This window comes from Hyperoodon ampullatus (assembly GCF_949752795.1).
Source record: "Hyperoodon ampullatus genome assembly, chromosome: 1".
Classification (NCBI taxonomy): Eukaryota; Metazoa; Chordata; class Mammalia; order Artiodactyla; family Ziphiidae; genus Hyperoodon; species Hyperoodon ampullatus.
In genome coordinates this window covers 27,219,391-27,235,181 of record NC_136914.1, presented here as the reverse complement: position 1 = coordinate 27,235,181, position 15,791 = coordinate 27,219,391, and the positions used below count along the sequence as shown (strand labels likewise).

The window sequence follows — 15,791 nt, the reverse complement described above, 5'->3', positions numbered from 1 at the left end:
TTTAAAAATTCCTTCTTTCTACATACCCCAGCACCGTGGCCCCCAGCCCCAAGGCATGAAGATATTGATCTATTTTCTTTCACTGTAGCTTAACATGTGTGGTAGGCAGAATTTTAAGACGATCCCCAATGACCCTCACTTTTGTACAATCCTCTCTCCTTTGAATGTGGGGAGCACGAGTAAATATGATGAAGTATCATTTCCATGATTGATCTCTGGTGGCCTTGGCCTACAGCGGCTTGAAGCAGGGTTTCAGATCCCAGCCAGATTGAGGTCACGTTGTGGCGGTGAGAGTGCCGAATCCTAGCCACTAGAACAGTGGTCAGTGACAAGGCCCTGGCCCTATGGCTTTGCAGAAAAAGAATTCCCACAAAGATGGAAAGTAGTGAAACACGTAAAGTATTTATTAGGGAAAAAAGAAGTACAGTATGTGGGGATAGACATACATGGGAGGGCTCAAAGAGAGAGTCATGCCCTTGTGGCAGTTTGAATCACTTATATGGGACATTTCTTCTGGGTTTCCTTTGGCCAATCATTTTGATTTGCCTGGTTCAAAGTCTGTATTTGGTATAGCTCAGGATTTTCCCATGTGCGCGCATGCAGCTCTTGGCCAAGATGGATTCTACCAAAGAGGCCTATGGGTAATGAGCATCAGTTGGCATCTGTTAGCATCACTCCGCTTTTGACCTCCAAGGAGGATTTCTGCTCATGTGGAGTCAGGGAGGTCTCCTGATTTCGAGAATGAGGAATATGTGGTCTCTTATCTTCTATCTGGGCAGGGCTCAGCCTCCTCCAACATCCTGCTTTTATGAAGTTTCTGCTATTACCGAGCTTCTGTCCACAGTGAGGATACTGTTCAGGCTGGGGCCCATCTATCTCCTGCCTCACGATGAAGTCCTGTTAATATGGCAAAAAGGATTTGGCCAATGTAATTAAGTTTACTAATCAGTTGACTTTAAGATAAAGAGATTATTTAGGTGAGGCTAAATGAGCCTTCTAAAAGCAAAAGTATACTTGGCGACTTGTTAGGCAGCAAGAGAAAACTAATATAGATTTTGGCACATGGAAGTGGGGTGCTGCCATAAGAAATTCTTAAAATGTGGGTGTAGCATTGGGATCAGACAATGGGTAGAGGCTGGAAAACTGTTAGTAGAAACATAGATGTTAAAGACACTGCTGGTGAGGTCTCAGAAGGAAGTGAGCAAGACATTACTGGAATTTGGAGGAAGAGGATTCTTGTTATCCTCGTGACAGAAAGCTTGGCAGAACTTTGTCCTTCAGTTATGTGGAAAGCAGAATTTGTAAGCAATGAATTTGGATATACAGCTAAGGAGATTTTTTTTTTTTTTTTTTTTTTTTTTTGCGGTACGCGGGCCTCTCACTGTTGTGGCTTCTCCCGTTGCGGAGCACAGGGTCCGGACGCGCAGGCTCAGCGGCCATGGCTCACGGGCCCAGCCGCTCCGCGGCATGTGGGATCTTCCCGGACCGGGGCACGAACCGGCGTCCCCTGCATCGGCAGGCGGATTTTCAACCACTGCGCCACCAGGGAAGCCCTTAGGAGATTTTTGAACAAAGTGTTGAAGCTTCTGCCTGGCTTCTTCTTGCTACTTATAACAAAATGCAAGAGGAGAGAAAATAACATTGAGAGAAAAACTGTTAAAGAGAAAGAAACAAGGACCTGATGGTATTGAAAGGTCTCTGCCTATCCAAATGGCAAAAGATGTTAAAATTAAGAGATTTGCCATCAGGAGAGAATGATCTAGAAAAAGCTGAGGGTATGACGCTACAATCCTTTGCTGAAACCTGGGAAAGTTAAGTTCCGTTAATTCAAATTAACGGAAAAGGAAGGCAGGTTCAGTTCCCTAACCTCCACTAGTATCTGTTGTGTTGCTCCCAGAAGTGACTTAAGACTCCTTAACATTTGATTAGGTCCTTTAAGCCACCCACGTGAACATGCTGTTTAGATAAGAACAAAGTGCTTGCTATGAAAACACAGCTTCAAGACAAATCTCTTTCCATTCCTCCCACTCCTTTTCAACCTTACTACCGTCCCTGTAATAGTTCTATATATAAATCCTGGAGTTACCACTGTTTGGTAGTAGCAAGTTACTTGGTTCACATCCTTTGATATTATGCCATTTTTAAAAATTGGAATATTTTGAACAAGTACATGGAGAGACTTAGACTGTCAAGGTTTTCAACTCTTAGATTGGAGAACTGGTTTAGGGGTTACCCGCATTATAGCATATGTCTGGGGTTCAAGTGAATGGTGAGTTCAGGTGCCAGAACTGCTAGAATTATGGCCTGGCTTTCTAGGTCGTCCTCCACAGCTAGCACAAATAACAGAGATAACTGACAGCTACATCTACTGTGTGTACGCACTTTTGCACATCTAGCTACCTTACAGTAAGTTTTAGTATTTTGAATATCTATTTTTAAAATTTAGTTTGAATACTAAATTGATACATTTTTTAATTAGTTTCTGCTTTATAACAAAGTGAATCAGTCATACATATACATCTGTTCCCACATCCCTTCCCTCATGCATCTCCCTCCCTCCCACCCTCCCCATCCCACCCCTCCAGGCGGTCACAAAGCACCGAGCTGATCTCCCTGTGCTCTGTGGCTGCTTCCCACTATCTATAAATTGATACATTTCTAAGCTTCACACCACTGTTTATTTAGGTCAGAGAGATTTCTTGGGAGTTACTATTTATAGACTATTTAAAGACCCCTCAGGCAATGTCAAGGCTGTTGCATGTGGACAGTTCCTTGAATTATAGCACAGAAACTTTAATACCTACCTCAGGAATGATAGGGGTCTTAAATAGGCAGTATATTTACTAAAGAAACCTAGAGTTTTCTTAGATTGCCAACCTTAGTAAGACAAGAAATGTCAGGGTGACAGAGTTTAAGTGGCTCTTTTCAGATATGTTACACTGATTGTCTATATTTAAGATGCAAAACAGCCTCCCAGGAGCTATTTAATTAAGTGAAGGTAAGTCTAGTCCCTTTGGAATCGAATGGTTCAGTGAGCAAGTACATATCAGCAAGTGAAGGAAGTGGGGTAACTTATTATGTGCTTCATAGACACAGTGACACTTTATAACCCCATATCAAGGATCCTAAACAGTGATTGGTTGAGAAAATTATCAAACTGACTTTAAATTTCGGTAGGTACAAAATTGTCATGCAAAAGCCCAGGACAGTGTGCCACTCTCAGTCCTCAAAGAGAAAGATAAGAAATCCTGGATTTTCAAAGTCCCTTTGAAGGCTTTTAAGGTAAGATGGACCCAACTGATTTCTTTGGAAAGAAATTTGAATTTCAGAGAAGCCAACTTGATTTAAAAAAATTAATAAGGAAAATTAGACATTTTCCTTCCCTTTTGACTTGTCAAATTAAAATTATGTTTTAAAAGATAATGGAAAATTATGTGGTAAGTGGTGCTAATTCCACCTAGCAAAATATTGCATCACTGAAGAATAAGATTTTTTTTCCACAGCCATTATGTTAAAATATCAGTTGCTAATAGTCACGAAAAGTATATGTAAGATGAAGCACATATTTTATATCTAAAATATTAACAATGGAATGAGTGATTAGAATATTTTATGCATAATTCACTAAAGCTCCATTACTGTTATTTTTTATGCAGAAAAACCATCTCTTTCAAATAGTAACATTTAAACACTGACTGTATTAAGAAATAAACATGGATTTAGGAATTGGATTTAACACATTATGTTACATTTATTTCAAAGTTTGGCTAATCTAGTCAGTAATAAACTCTATGAGGATAGGACTCATATCTGTTCCCAGGGTTCAGTATCTGGCCCACATTAGGCCTTCAAATGTTTGTTGAATGAATGAATGAATCTCAGTTTACATTTAATTTTTTGGTCCCTGAAAAATCAACTGTTGGCCTAAAATAAAAATAATAATAATAATAGTTATTATTATTATTTTACCAATTGACATTAGGGTTTTAAAACTAGATTAAAATACTTCTACTTAGGATATCTGGAGAGTCTGACTTCTGTCACACACTTTTTCTGTTTCATGATATAATAATAGGTTTGGAAAATAAAAGGCATGTTACTAAAAAATTGGTAAACTGAGGTAGAAACCTTGTAAGTATCTGGTTGCTTTTATTAGTTTTGATAACAAATTAGATAACCAGATATAAATAGCTACCTTGGGCTTTGAAACAGGGCTTTATTTAAGCTTTGCTTTTCAAGGTTTTATTAACTTGTTCAAATTAAGTAAAATCTCATTTTGTTTGTGATAATACATAAAATAATCTGAAGGGGGTTCACACAATTCTGAAGCCTCTGCTTTCAGACTGACAAAACTGAGGCCATTTCTATAGTAGTCTTTCAAGCCATTTACCTACCTGTGGACACAGTGGCAAATAGCGTCGTGCATTGTGCAATTGTTCTGGAGTAGCTTTGAAAGGGAGCTAAAGTGGTCAGATTGCTGGATTGCAGTCTAGACATGGGATGCACATAACTCTGTCCTCACTATAAGTTCCTTTCCAGGATACCATGTTTCCTCCAAATCACAGTGTAGACTGCTCTTCTGCAGAGTCTACGTAATAATTAGGTTTGGGGCTGCAAAGTACAGTATAACCTCTGCTTACCAAACAGCTGCCGCTCAACATCTATGCCCCAGAGCTCTGCATTATAGTGTCCTGAGGCCACATCAGCCTCGTTTTTAACCTATAGCATTTTTTAAAGAGGCCTAGCTATTCTTGGTTTTCTGTTGAACAGCTATAAGGGTAAGCACATTTTTTTTCCCCTCTCAATAGCTCTGGAACTGGGTCCTCTCTCCTGTGAAAATGCCAATACTTCTAGGACAGTCGATATTCACTGTGGTTTTATTATACTTCCACTATCAACATTAAATTCAATCAAGGCTATCTTATGACATACAATATTATAATCTATAAATCCAGTGAGAGTACATGAAATAGAAGTAAAATTCCTCCTTCCTTTCTATAGTAATAGCATCCTTATATCAAGAAATCCAATTTGCAGTAAACAGCGGTTTAAAATTTTGATTCTCATGAAATCAATGTCTATCCCAATGTATCAAAAATGCACATTAGGTCGTTTCTGAATGTGGATTCTAACAGGAATGAAGGATCATGTTTTTAGAAGTCCCACATAATAATTGCTATCATTTATTGAGACTGTTAAATACCCGGAACAGTGCTACATGTTGCTTATAGTAATAAGTATATATTCATCAGCAACATTCACAAAATAGCTCTTTCTGTGCTATGGTTTGGAATACAGCATTCACCAAGACACTCTCCTGGATCTCAGGGTTCTCAGTAGAGTGGGGGAACATATAAGTAGCCACCAGGCTACTTTAAAACAGTGAAAACTGTGCAGTGCTACTAGCAAGGTGTGCAGAAGCTCCTGGGTGTAAAGAGGAGAGAGACACCAAACGCCCTTTGACATGGAGTCAGAGAATGTTTCTCAGAGAAAATTCTTCTGCTAAGATAATTGGGATAATCCTGAAGTGCAGGTATTATTATTATCCCAGACCGAGGAATCAAATGCTTAAGAAAGCTACTTAAATTCTTCAAGCTCACACATCAGGTAGCAAAGATAGAATTGGAACGCAGGTCTCTGAATCCAAACTCCATGTTCTTTCATCTTCATGCTAGTAATTTCTTTTCTGTACAGTCTAGCCAGCCCAGGTGTGTGAATTTGGGGTGGGGATGATAAGCACAATCTTTTAAGCACAATCTTAGCAGAATTAGTTAATCCTTGATTAAAACTATTCAGAAGACACATTATTGCCATCAGGAACAGCAGAAGGAGAAAGTTATAGTTATGGTTTTTGTAATTGCCTGGCTGTACCCCTTCAATGGCAAAGGCAGAAAAAGTCTAGGTAGCTCCATCAGTGCTGAGCTGGATGATAACACTGTATGTCACTGTGACCACTCCAGGTGTGTTCTGGAGCACTGAGTCTTGACAGCTTCTTCTGATGTTGGATCCATACTCCTTGCCTAGGAAAAACGCAAATGCTTACAGACCAAAATAATACATTATATGGTTGTCATATTTTGCTTTATAAGTAATTTTGTGCTGTTCTTTTTTCTTCAAAACAGCCACTGATTAATATTTCTAAAGGAAATGAAGATAATTATATATTTTTGCATTTGGACAGTAGCATGGGCCATTCCAGTAAGTATGCCTTCCTCAAAAAACCCTTCTTACTTTGTTATCTCTTTTAAGCTAACATATATATATATATATATATATATATATATATATATATATATATATATATATACTTTTTTTTTCTTCAGACCTTGTCGATCAGCTTAGTCTAAACTTTTAGATTTACATGAAAGACTTTACAAGATATATTTGGGGTCTCAACAAAACCAAATAGGCACTCCAATTCATGCTCCCGTTCTTCTAATTGAAACTCCTGTCTTGTTGGAAGGATTATTTCTTTTAAAATTCATTCAGATTCATTTACATTTAATGCTTAGAAGTCATGGAGACTGTCCATCTTTGCTAATGCCCTATGAGTTTCATTCTAATATCAACAAAGCCTGTATTGTTTAGGAAGATTTCAAGAAAGAAAAATAGGAAAAAAAATCACGTTTTTTTTTCAACAAAGGGAAAACTGATGTTTCACTCAGAAATTTAAATTTGGAATATACAGATAAATACCAACAAAGAAAAGTTAGGAAAATTAAACCATTTGTAATTTTATTAGCCAGCTGCTATGGTTAACATTTTGATATGTTTTCATAATACCAAATACTTTGGTATTTCTGTAGTTGAGAATTCTCTCAACTCTTTTCATTGTGCTCCTGAAGGGCACAGAAGTAGCAAAGTACTTGCCTTTGCTTCCTCCCTGGCTCTGGTCAGACCTACTATTTTCTTAGGGGTTTTGGCCAGGATTATACTTAGTGTGGGTATGGTGCTATTGTAAGAAGCATCATACAGAAATATCAAAGGTCTCTCTCTTCATTTTTATAAAAGACTATTCCTTTTCTACAGTTAAGTGATCTGGTTAATACTTCAATAAAATTGGGAATACTGCCTAGTTTAAGTTCTACATAAGCCCTATAACAAGCCACTTCTCTTTTCTACCCAGTTAGATCATACTTTGACCTTTGTGTTATATCTTTTTTTCTTCATTTGGGGAAAAATGTGTGTGTGTGTGTGTGTGTGTGTGTGTGCATGTGTGGGCACACATGCACAAAATAAGAATGTTTTCAATTTCCAGTATTTTCACTTTGGTAGGTTCCTCAAATCAAGCCATTGGAGAGACATGCTGTTGACAAATATGTGAATTTAAATCTTCTAGCAAAATTGAAAGTGTCAATACAGGTATAGGATGTAAAATGTGTTTCTAAGTTGTTTTTAGATTCCATTAACTTCCAAAAAATTGATGCTCATCTTTTCAGTTTGCTTTAGTTTAAGATGGTATCCACAATTTATTTTGCATTGTTTCTCTTTTCCAGGATGAGTTAAATGCCAACGATACCACCAAAGAAAGTGGTGTCCTGCTGCATGAAAATGAAAGAGGAAGGCAACAGTACAACAAAGATGGTTACGAAGGAGAGAGAAATGGTTCTGAGGGGGCAGAAGTGGGAGAGAAAAGTTCTTCTACATGTTCCACGTTAGCAAATGAAGAGGGGAATACTGAGGATCTGAATGGGGGCACAGGAAAACCAGAAACATATGGTCATAATGGGATCCATCAAGGAGACAGCACCACAGCAAATGGCATCAGGGGACAAGTAAGCATCATCAACAGTGCTGGAACAGCAAATGGGAGCAATATTAATGGGATTACTGAGAACAATTCCAAAAATGGGGGTGTTGGAAATGCAAGTCAGAGTGAAGATGCCACTGTTGTCCAAGAAGATGGACATCAAGTAGCTGGAAGCAATAATGGTACAGGCCATGAGGATGAAATAAGTGGGAATTTCTGTAGAAATGGAAGTGATACAAGTGAAAAAACACCTCAGAGAGAAGGCGAGAGCAACGGGAATGAGGAGACAGGGGTAACACCAGGGGAAAGTGGAGATAGCAATAGAGAAGATGTTGCCTTCGATAATTCTGATGGAAGTCCTAGTGGGAATGGAGCAGATGAAAATGAAAACAAGGGCTCTGGTGATGATGAAGGTGAAGAAACAGGGAATGGAGAAAAAGGCCCTGATAACAGCAAGAGGCAAGAGGGTCAACCTCATGAAACAGAAGATGGCGATGACAATAGCTTAGGTCAAAATTCAATTAATAGTGAAGATGATGACCCTGCAGACAAAGAAGACATCCATGCCATTGATGGAGACAACACCTCCAAGAGTGAGGAAGATTTTGACGGTATTTCAGGAGACAATGGTAGCCAAAAAATAGAGGACACTCAAAAACCCAATCACAGAGAAAGCAAAGCTGTGGAAAATGGAATCACTGAAAAATTAGAGCCACCTGCTATTGGGAAGAACCAAGTTAAGGTTAGTTTGTGAAGCTGGTTTCTTTCAATGGCAGCTTAAATTCTCCCCCTCCTTCCATGATGGTAGCCTGAAAATAAATCATGACAAATAGTCATGTATTTTTGCATCTAAATTGCTTGAATATTTGATGGGAAAGCTAGAGTCTGTACTAGACTTTGCTATAGAACAATTTAAAAAAGCAGAAATCTCTGAAAATTTGGTTATAATTCTTCAAAAGTCTTATGCTAAATAATTAATGCAGCACGTAACTGTTTACGAAAGCTCTTACTGGGTAAAAACACAAATGGGATGGTCTATAATCTAAACACCAGAGTACTTTCAAGTACTGAATAAAACACGTTTTCACAGACAGATGTTTCTGACGTCCTGGAAGCTGAACTCCTGTTCTATGGCCACTTTCCCCAGTCAGTCTTCCTCAAACCAATGCAATTTTGCGGAATAACATTCACTAATTAATCATCCTTTTCTCCATCTTTCCATAGGGAATAGAAATGGAAAGTCCCAGCAGTGGCAACAGAAACAATATTACCAAAGAAGCTGGGAAAATGAATGAAGATAAAGAGAGTAAAGGCCAACATGGAATGATTGTGGGTGAAGGAAATGTCAAGACACAAGAAGAGGTTGACATCATGCAAGGACCTGGCCAGAATTTAGAACCTCAAAATAAGTTTGGACCCAGCAAAACACGTAGTGACAGTGATGGCTATGACAGTTATGAGTTTGGTGATGAATCCGTGCAAGGAGATGATCCCAACAGCAGTGATGAGTCTAATGGCAGTGATGATACCAATTCTGAAGGTGACAACAACCACAGTAGCCGAGGAGATGATTCTTATAACTCTGATGAATCAAGTGATAAAGGCAATGACAGTGACTCAAAAGGAGGAGAAGAAGATGATAGTGATAACACATCAGATGCTAATGACAGTGGTAGTGATAGTAATGGTAACAATGGTAGTGATAAGAATGGAAAATCAGGCAGCACCAAAGATAAATCAGATAGTGACAGCAGTGACAGTAGTGACAGCAGTGACAGTAGTGACAGTAGTGACAGCAAATCAGACAGCAGTGACAGCAGCAATAGCAGCAACAGTAGTGAAAGCAGTGACAGCAGTGACAGTAGTGATAGCAGTGACAGTAGTGACAGTAGTAGTGGCAGCAAGTCTGACAGCAGTGACAGCAGTGACAGTAGTGAAAGCAGTGACAGCAGTGACAGTAGTGATAGCAGTGACAGTAGTAACAGTAGTAGTGGCAGCAAGTCTGACAGCAGTGACAGCAGTGACAGTAGTGATAGCAGTGACAGGAGCAACAGTAGCGACAGCAAATCAGACAGCAGTGACAACAGTGAAAGCAGTGACAGCAGTGACAGTAGTAGTGGTAGCAACTCTGACAGCAGTGACAGCAGCGACAGTAGTGAAAGCAGTGACAGCAGTGACAGTAGTAGTGGCAGCAAGTCTGACAGCAGTGACAGCAGTGACAGTAGTGATAGCAGTGGCAGGAACAACAGTAGTGACAGCAAATCAGACAGCAGCGACAGTAGTGAAAGCAGTGACAGCAGTGACAGTAGTAGTGGCAGCAAGTCTGACAGCAGCGACAGCAGCGACAGTAGTGAAAGCAGTGACAGCAGTGACAGTAGTAGTGGCAGCAAGTCTGACAGCAGTGACAGCAGTGACAGTAGTGATAGCAGTGACAGGAGCAACAGTAGTGACAGCAAATCAGACAGTAGCGACAGTAGTGAAAGCAGTGACAGCAGTGACACTGGTGAGAGCAAATCAGACAGCAGTGACAGTAGTGACAGTGACAGTAAATCAGACAGTGACAGTAATGACAGCAGTGATAGTGACAGTAAATCAGACAGTGACAGCAGTAACAGTAGTGACAGTAAGTCAGACGGCAGTGACAGTAGTGACAGCAGTGACAGTAGTGACAGCAAATCAGACAGTAGTGACAGCAGTGACAGCAAATCAGATAGCAGTGATAGCAGTGACAGTAGTGACAGTGACAGCAGTGATAGTGACAGTAGTGACAGTGCATCTGACAGTGGTGATGAGAGTGACAGCAAGAGCAAGGCTGGTAACGGCGACAACAATGGAGGTGGTAGTGACAGTGATAGTGACAGTGAAGGCAGTGACAGTAATCACTCAACCAGCGATGATTAGAACTAAAGAAAACTCCACAAGATTCCTTTGTGAACAATCTGGTGAGCAATTGATAGGAAATAAAGATTTCCAAGAAAGTAAAGAAAGGGGAGAAATAAAAGAGAAGACATATGTGAACAACTACAGAAACAACAAGAAAATAGTCAGATTCAGAACCAGGTCTGAACACCCTCAGAGAGAGAATCTGTGTACCCACGTGTTAAATATATTCTGAAAAGATTTTGTTAAAAGTGTAAATGTAAACATAGAAGAATGATTAAAATATTCTTTAGTATTTTACACAGAAACCTCAAGTAATCACATACTAAATAACTTCAATTTAAATGCCAAGTGCTTTAGAGAATGTAGCAAGTAAACACATCTTAATGCCTTAATCTTTCAGTAATTATATATTCTGGATAGATGGTCTGATAACTGCTGAGTAAAAGATGCTGTTACCATGATCTCCAGCTTGGCTACAATTCATCTGCTTGTTCTAAGGAAGAAATACACTTGCAACATGAAAAAAAAAAATCACAGCAACCATTTAACCTACCTGGACCATGGGAATAATCTTTGTAATTAGTGAATAGAGTAATTACAAATTATGGAAATTCTGAAGAGCGCTAAGCAGGAAAGAATTCAGAGGCTGGTTTAAACAAAACCTCATGTATAGTATCACATTCCTGCAAAGTGCTGGAAATGGAGCATAAAGTCCCCAGAACTATTGACAAAACTGAGGCAGTGCTTAGAACATGCTCCAACTATTAATAAATAAACAAACTCATGAATGAAGTGCTCTTGGAGGGGATGCACTTTTTGACCTCTCTGTTCAGAAGTCTGCCAAGTGGAATCAGTTATTTGTCTTCTACCTCAGTCTCACCAAGCCAAACTTGGTTCACATTTGCCTTTAAACCCCTACAAACCAAAAATTCCAAATCAGACTCTGAGACTTCCTTCTTATTTTACTCTCTTTACTAAAGCCCACAGTTGCTCTGGAAACTACTCTTTTTTATCTGAGAGTCATACATGTTGCTAAAATCTGAACATGGGTTCTTCAGATTTTGCATGAATGAGGGTACTTCTTAGTTTTGAGATGAAGCCCTAACCCTAGAACATGAGGATCTTAAAGGTGTATGAAACTAGAGTGTGATATTTTATAGCTTTTTTTTTTTTTTTTTTTGGCTGTATGTGGGCCTCTCACTGTTGTGGCCTCTCGAGTTGCGGAGCACAGGCTCCGGATGCGCAGGCTCAGCGGCCATGGCTCACGGGCCCAGCCGCTCCATGGCATGTGGGATCTTCCCGGACTGGGGCACGAACCCATGTCCCCTGCATCGGCAGGCGGACTCTCAACCACTGCGCCACCAGGGAAGCCCTAGAGTGTGATATTTAATAAGGTGGATATATCATTTATCCCCAAACTAGGATACCCTTGAGAATGAAAGGGCTGCTATGAATAATTACCCGGGGACTGGAGGTGTAAATTTGGCTTATCTGGGACTCTGGGAGATATAATGACCATAAGCATAAGCCTTTAGGGTATTATTCAAGATTTAGTAAGTGATGATTTGTAATATCTCTCTTCCACTTAGGTAATTATTTTAGATTTGTTCTAATTCAAAGGTGAAATTCTATATGGCGAAGGTTTTTTTTTGTTTTGTTTTGTTTTTGCGGTACACGGGCCTCTCACTGTTGTGGCCTCTCCCGTTGTGGAGCACAGGCTCCGGGATGCACAGGCTCAGCGGCCATGGCTCACGGGCCCAGCCGCTCCGTGGTATGTGGGATCCTCCCGGACCGGGGCACGAACCCGTATCCCCTGCATCAGCAGGCGGACTCTCAACCACTGCGCCACCAGGAAAGCCCTATATGGCGAAGTTTTGAATGCAACTTCTTTAATGTTAATTTTCAGCTAGTCATTAGCTGACTGGTTGAAAATTTATGCTCTCTTATAGGGCATATTTTACACAAAGAGTTTCAGTAGGCTTTTTTTTTTCCTGCCTCCTTCCTCCTTTATGCATGAGTTTCTTAGTTAAGAGATCAATATTGCAAGTAATATTGCTGAAGGCTTTAAAAATACTGCCATTTATAAACTACTTGGTAACTCATAATACTGTAAAATTTCAAGTTTCTACTATATCATAATCATGTACATGACTCCAAACTTCTTTCCTTAAACTATGCTCTAGATTTTTAACTCCTTTAGCCCTTTTGTTTTTTTCCAATTTGTAAATTGTGGCTTCTAGTAACTGTCCTACCTATTTCAAAAGGTTGTTATGAGCAGTAAGTCAGGCAATGGATATGAAACTCTTTGTAAATTATATAATATATGTAAATGAAAGAGATAATGAATTTTGGTGCTATAATAAACATCTATTTCTAGGACTGTTCACAAGGAAAACTCCCTTCATCTCAATGAGTTTCTGAGTACTTACTTCCTCCAATATATTTTTTTAATTAGTTTTTTTTTTTGTCCATGCTGTGCAGCATGTGGGATCTTAGTTCCATGACCCTGGCGGTGAAAGCACCGAATCCTAACCACTAGACTGCCAGGGAATTCCCTAAAATAAGTTATTTTTTTAATTGAAAAAGTAATATGTATATATACACAAAATAAAACTATGAAAAGGTAGGCAAAAATATTAAATCTCTATCATCCCAGACTCCCAGTCCTCTATTTCTCTTCCTTAGAGGCAATTCCCATTACTAATATCTTGTGGAAATTTCCAGAAATATTCTATGACCATATAAGCACGTGTCCCCCTTTTAAAAACACATGGAAGTCTACTACACACAGTGTGCTTAACTTATTCTTTTTAACCTAAAACTATACCTTGAATATTGGTTCGTTACACACAGATTGACGTTCTTTTTTCAAAGCTGTGTTGTATTTTATTTTATGAAATGCCTTAGGTATTTAACCTGTCCCTATTTTTTTATCACTTTCCATTTCTAGTCCAATGAGAGTCTCTGCAGGTGTCACCTGAGTCAAGCGGGATAAATTTCCTGCCAATTCTTATAAAGACTTCATCTTAAAAAGTATTTCTGGGGCAGGGGAGAGGAGATGTTCAGAATCTAGGGCCGATGTCAGAAGCCATGAAGGAAGACTATGATCCTGACCTTCCACTGTAAGATCTTCGTTGACCTCCGTCCGTAACTTCAAGGTGAAAATGAAGGAGACACTCCTAAAGAACGTCTCAAGGGTAGATCCTTTGAACACAAGAAGTCTGATATTAGAAAATAAAATTGCTTTTAGGTTATTTTCTGGACTAAAGATTAATGAAGAAACTGCTAATATTGCCCATGAGAGTAGTATTTTTTTAAACTGTAGGCTGCCACTCATTTAGTAGGTCATGATATCAGTTTAGTGACACATGACCAGCATTTTGTAAAATGAAAGAATAAAAAAGAAAAATCTTTAGTGTATAATGTGTAGTGTCTTATGAAACTGTTCTCTCTATATACATACATACACAAATATGTCTAAGTATGCATATACTCTTGGTTGCAGTAAGAAAAAGATGTGAAAGCCATTGGTTTAGAGAAGGGTTATAAAACATTGTTACTGCTAGTAATCATTTTACACTTACTTTTGTCATTTTTTTAAACATCTTTATTGGAGTATAATTGCTTTACAATGGTGTGTTAGTTTCTGCTTTATAACAAAGTGAATCAGCTATACATTACATTTACTTTTCACATTCACTTTTCTCCTTACAAACCTCTGTTTCTTTCCCACTTTTAAAAAATTTATTTGTTTATTTTTATTTATTTATTTATTTAGGCTGCGTTGGGTCTTCATTGCTGCACGCTGCGGCAAGCGGGGGCTACTCTTGGTTGTGGTGTGCAGGTTTCTCATTGCGGTGGCTTCTCTTGTTGCGGAGCACGGGCTCCAGGCACTAGGCACACAGGCTCAGTAGTTGTGGTGCACCGGCTTAGTTGCTCCGTGGCATGTGGGATCTTCCCAGACCAGGGGTCAAACCCGTGTCCCCTGCACTGGCAGGCAGATTCTTAACCACTGCGCCACCAGGGAAGTCCAAAATCTATTTTCTAAAATAGATTATAAAAAGATAACCTCTAGAGAATCCATACCTCATCATATAAATACATTGTAAATTATTAATTGGAATAGAATTTCCCAGAAGTCAAACTTGCTTTATGGTTTGTAATAGAAGTTCTGAAAAACTTGAGACCAAAATAACTAGGAACAACTTTCCTCTCCCTAAAAGGAACAAGAACAGAATAGAATAGCTCAGTTCACAGATGAAAATAATCGTTGTGTTCTCACAGTGATCCATTCACTGCTGCTTGCAAGCAAATCCTCTAGAGAGTGAAACAAGCCAACAGCTGAATGTTCCCAACCTCTCCCCTCTGAACAGGGACCTTGGGTTCATATGCTAAAAAAGAAAAAAGAAGAAAGAAGTAAGAAATTTTAAAAAAAGGAAATAAAGAGTCAATTCCTATGGGGCACACATGTAGCTCAGAAAATAGTATAAGGTCTAAAGGTTACCAATACATTAGACGCAGTGTGTTTTCCATTAGTTTGCATGGCCCCAGCTGTAGCATGAAAAGCTGCATTTACAGACATCTGTATCATAAGTTGCTTCCCTTACTCCCGCGTCCATTATTTTGGGCTTTGCTACTAGCTATACCCCTCCCTCCTTTACTCCTTCTTTCTTTTCCTCCCTAGAATTTTCTTTTCAAAGAGATGAAGATGTGTCTGTGGGAGGAAAACACTTGCAAAATTTAATTCCCAGACATCGTCCAGGGTGAGGCTCCAGTCCAAGCCCCTAGTCAAGGGCTGCTGTGCTCGAGCTTACCTCACTGGCTCTTTGACCTGCTCCCGAGATCTGTCACAACCAACTGGTTCCCAGTTCCTACCTCCCTAGTACTTTCTTCCGTTGAAACCACTGAATCTTCCTTGTTGTTCTAACACAATCTGAACTGAAGGCAGGAGATACTCAGACTGTAACAGACCAACATTTAGGCTTGGCACGAAAGCACATGTACATTTTGTCTTGTCCTAATGTCTTGATTCCCTTAAGTGGATCCTTACCTTGTCCTCAAGCAATAATCCCCTGTGATCTTTCTAACTGGGCTTCTGCATAGCTTCCTCATCTCTTTCTAGCATGTACGCTGATTAGAACTGTCCCAGCCCAATCAG

The 15,791-nt window shown here is 39.4% G+C and overlaps 1 protein-coding gene across 1 annotated transcript; it reads left to right on the top strand.

Annotated features, from left to right (window-relative positions):
- Positions 1-597: 597 nt before the first annotated feature.
- DSPP (dentin sialophosphoprotein) lies at positions 598-10,651 on the top strand (the record flags this gene model as incomplete). The annotated part of the gene is made up of 5 exons (XM_079710249.1): positions 598-641; positions 780-843; positions 3,178-3,282; positions 7,497-8,492; positions 8,975-10,651. 5 exons carry the CDS (start codon positions 598-600, stop codon positions 10,649-10,651), a joined length of 2,886 nt encoding a protein of 961 aa, XP_079566375.1.
- Positions 10,652-15,791: the final 5,140 nt, after the last annotated feature.